The sequence below is a fragment of the Olea europaea genome, chromosome 15, assembly GCF_002742605.1.
Source record: "Olea europaea var. sylvestris chromosome 15, O_europaea_v1, whole genome shotgun sequence".
NCBI classification, from domain to species: domain Eukaryota; kingdom Viridiplantae; phylum Streptophyta; class Magnoliopsida; order Lamiales; family Oleaceae; genus Olea; species Olea europaea.
In genome coordinates this window covers 14,707,554-14,711,771 of record NC_036251.1, presented here as the reverse complement: position 1 = coordinate 14,711,771, position 4,218 = coordinate 14,707,554, and the positions used below count along the sequence as shown (strand labels likewise).

General features: G+C 34.8%; 1 protein-coding gene across 2 annotated transcripts; it reads left to right on the top strand.

Annotated features, from left to right (window-relative positions):
- Positions 1-86: 86 nt before the first annotated feature.
- Positions 87-3,208, top strand: LOC111410254 (F-box protein At1g55000). Of its 2 annotated transcripts, XR_002705633.1 has the most exons (3): positions 87-553; positions 2,279-2,740; positions 2,916-3,208. XR_002705633.1 is itself a non-coding variant. In XM_023040517.1 (2 exons), exons 1-2 carry the CDS (start codon positions 125-127, stop codon positions 2,651-2,653), a joined length of 804 nt encoding a protein of 267 aa, XP_022896285.1. In that variant the 5' UTR covers positions 87-124; the 3' UTR covers positions 2,654-2,909. The 2 variants fall into 2 exon arrangements, 1 of the variants encoding a protein (XP_022896285.1); XM_023040517.1 differs by lacking the exon at positions 2,916-3,208 and having other exon boundaries at positions 2,279-2,909.
- The last annotated feature ends 1,010 nt before the right edge of the window (positions 3,209-4,218 follow it).

The following is a 4,218-nucleotide window of genomic DNA, read 5'->3' as shown; positions in this document are numbered from 1 at the left end:
TTTTTTTAATAAAGTTTTTTTAATTTTTTTTTTTTTTTTTTTTTTGTCCTTTTCGTTTTGGTGAAAGGCTATTTATTTAAAATTATTGGACAACTCGGCTATCTCACCGAATTCCCCAGGGAAAATGGGCTGCTGCTGCTGCGAGGAGGTAGAAGACTACGAAGCAGTTGCCCCACCGGACCTCCGCCGGCCCCTCAATCCCGGCCACCACCACGGGCCCGAAGCTCAACCGTCTACCGATCTAGTTATCTCACCAATGAATTCTAACTTCTCGGCTCTATTATGCAAGGACACTCTCCGCGCCATATTGGAGAAACTGTCACTCGCCGACCTGGCCCGTTCGGCTTGCGTTTGCAAGCTCTGGTACTCCGTGGCCGCTGATAGGGATATGCAGATCAAGGCTTTTATTTCCCCCTGGAAACTCCGGGATGTTGTTGGAAACCCTACCTCGGCTGGCTTCTGGAGAGACAATTCGCTTTCCAAATTTGCCATTTCGCATCGCCTGTCGCGTGGGGACTCAGTCGCCAGCCTCGCTGTCAAATATTCCGTTCAGGTAATTTTATTTTTTTATTTTTTATTTTTATTTATTATTATTATTTTTTTTTTTTGGTAGTATTTTGAGTTAGTGAAATTGGTATTCTTCGGATGGAATCCCCCGTTTTAGGGCTTGTTTATTTTTGTAAGAAATAAGTTTTCGAGAATTTAATATGTAGGGAATTCGAGCTAGTTTGAACTTATAAGTAATCAATTTTCTTTTCTTATCTTTGCTTATCAGATTGAAATATGCGATGATGTTAATCATTGTGATTCACAGTTTCTTATCCATGAGATGGCAAGCAATAATCAATATTAGAGTACACATTCACATTTCTCGTAACTCTCATCTCATTATCTGTTGTATTGACACAAGACTGAATGATGCTATAAGAGTTTTCATCTTTTCGCCATGAGTTTTTTTGGAGATTTTTAGTGCTTTGGTTGGAGTTAAAGAGTGCTTTAATAGAAAACTATTACATATTCTTTTGAATTGGTGCCTTGATTGAAGAAATCTGCGTGTTTGGACTATGAAATTATAGGTTACTTTCTCAGGACAAATATTTCCTCCTAGAAATTTCAATTTCTCGAGAGTTTAAACTAGTTTGAAGAAATCAGTTTTCTTTCCCTTCTGGGCTCCGTCAGATTGGAAATACAAAATGACCTTTCTATGATGACGTAAATAAATGTGATCTCAATTTCTTGTCCATGCATTGACATGGTATGCAATATTTGAGTACACATTCACGTTTCTTTTAAATTTTTGAATTCTCATTTCACTATCAGTTGTATTACAAAGCTGAATGATGCTAGAACGATTTTCATCTTACCACTGCAAGATTAAAAATTTGAGTTAGAAGTTATGAAATTAACGAGTTTCACATTGCATTTAAGGGATTTGGAGGGACAATAACCTAATAGGTAGATCACTTTATTACAGTATGCTTTGCTCAGTTATAATATAGGGTTAATATACTAAACTATGAAGAAAAATTTAAGATCTGTTTATATATTCAACTTGACTGCAAAGTTGGTTTTGAAATGAAGCTGTGTTGTGCCCCCACCAGTGTCATCCCTCTCAGAGAGGAGGGAGAAAAAACTATTATTTTCCCCCATGGATACAAATAATAATGTGATGGGAATAAAGAATGAGTAAAAACAGTTTTGAGGCCAAATCCAGAGATGCTATATCAAGTTTAGGCGCTGTAGGTAACACTTTGACAAGAATATTTAAGAATTTTTTGATGTTTCAGAACTATGAATTTGGTCTTTGAATTGAGCTTGGGTTCACTAGATGTCAATTGGGCAAGGAACATTTATAGAATGGTTAATTATATGCTGCATAAATAATATATACACTTATTTAAGTTAGCTGCATCTATTTGTTGAGATGAAATTCATATGTTTCTGCTTTGTTTTTATGACTGAGAGTTCAAAGTCATTTGTTCATGGTTAATACGTATGGAAGTTCATGGGTATAATTAATTGTAAATTATTATGGATCATTATGAGTGGTGATTACTGTCGGATCAGGTATGCATCACTACTTGATGTCTGCGCTGATTGATATCAGGGTGTCCTTCAACTGCACAGAGATGTGAATTGATTTGTTACCTAATGTGTCTCCAAAAAGTTGTGTTTAGAGGAAAATTCTTATAATACCTCCAATGCTATTTTCCCCTGTTACTTTTTTCAAATACCATTGAAGAAAGTACAAAAATTATGTTCTTGTTCCTTCCAACAGGTTATGGATATAAAACGCTTAAATAACATGATGAGTGAGCATGGGATATACTCGAGGGAGAGGCTGCTGATTCCGGTGAGGCAACCAGATATCCTCATTAATTCAGTATGCTACATAGAGCTTGATATCCATGCAAAGAGGGAAGTTGCTGTACTGTATCTTGAAGGTGGTCCTGAAAGAAATCTCAACGCTCTTTTGAATAGGCTGACCATTGAACGGGCCAAAAGAAAGGTGATTGACTCCTTGAAGAGGAGCATGCACTTTGATGATGGAACTGCACAGTACTACTTGTCTATCTCAGACGGTGATCCTCGAGCTGCGCTGACACAATTTTCCGAAGATCTGAGTTGGGAGAGGCAGGTGCGGCAGGCTTAAGTTGATGCCACAATTCGATATGCTTGGAATTCACAAGAACCAGTTGACTATGGACGCGTTTTGGCCCCTTATCCTGCCAAATTTATGGTATATATATATATATATATTTGGTTATTTGCATGAACTAAAAAGGCTGTGGGGAACGTTATGTTGTGGGTAATCCCGCTTGTGGGCTGAAATAATTGTAAACTTTGTTGGAAAACAATTTGTAAAGAGTGTTATCACAAACTAATAAAGAAACGATTTACATATTGAATTGCAGTGGATGGAACTTGCTCAGTATTGGGAAGGCAGCATCATGAAGACATCCTCCACCTAGCATATGCTTATGCTATGCTATTCGAGGAGTGTAAATAGTGGGTTAAACTGCTTGCACAGGCCCCTGCCCCCAATAGGGGGGCTGCCACGCAGGGGCCTGTCCCCATGGTGTAACACGTAAATGATACATGCAACCTCTTTGGAAGCTTACTCGTCTTTCACGGTTATTAGATATGACCAAAAGAGAGTAAAATTGGAATATTTTTACTTTCAAGGAAACATTTTAGTTTTATTTGAGCTCCATTATTTCTTCATTAAAATGAAAAATATGACTATTATCCTTTACATCAAGTCACCATATTTGATTTTTTATTTCGTGTGAGGTTTATAATAACTATATTTTTCATTCTCATTTTTACAATAAGATAACTCAAACGGGGGCTTAATCTCAATTTAAATAGTCACTATCTAATATTTTATTTTTACTTAATCCGTCTGGTGATTCTTGGATAAATTTATAGTAAGGCTTAATTACCTCAATCTCAAAAAAAAAAAAATATTTAAAATATTATTATTATTATTATTATTTTGTAAACCTACTTACTTATAATTTAATTTAATTTTAGTTATGACTAAACTCCTGAGCTTCTTCTTCCCCCCAAATAAATCCACTAAACTACAACCATGAAGGAGGTTTTAAATATGATCGAGTACTAAACGCTGTAAAACTTATTTTATAGAGAAGCTTAACCCTTTTTATTATGAATTAAATTTGATTTTAATTTCAAATTAAAATCAAGAATTAATTTTAATAACATATTTCATAGGTGTACAATTTTTCAACTATGCATTTCATCAAATTTTATTAATAATTTGGTTTTAATCTACACCAAACAAGAGCTTAATATTATAAACCTTTACGAGGTCTTAGCCTTTTTGAATTACTTTTATTTGTCTATACTTTTAACTAAATTACAACATATTTTAAAATTTGTGGTGTCCATACGTGAATCTACAAATATTACTACTAAACAACAAAACACATTGCATCAAATCGAACTTTGTTTCACATTGTACTTCATGTCTCGCTCATTCACTCTAAAAGGAGGCATGTTTTATTTATCAACAAAAAGAAAATTAGTATTGGGAGAGGAAAAAAAAAAGGTTCAATTTCAATAGAAAAATGAAAGTGAGAACAATCAAACAGACAAACTGCGAAATAAAATACACTACGGTATGGCTTGCATGATATTAAAAGGTTGTACAATTAACGAAAAAAGTTGACCCATTGCCTGTATTGAGTAAAT

Excerpts from the sequence above, each read along its gene's own strand:
- LOC111410254 (XM_023040517.1), top strand. The coding sequence starts at position 125 with ATGGGCTGCTGCTGCTGCGAGGAGGTAGAAGACTACGAAGCAGTTGCC. Across the intron at positions 554-2,278 it reads CTGTCAAATATTCCGTTCAG|GTTATGGATATAAAACGCTT; the intron begins GTAATTTTATTT and ends TCCTTCCAACAG.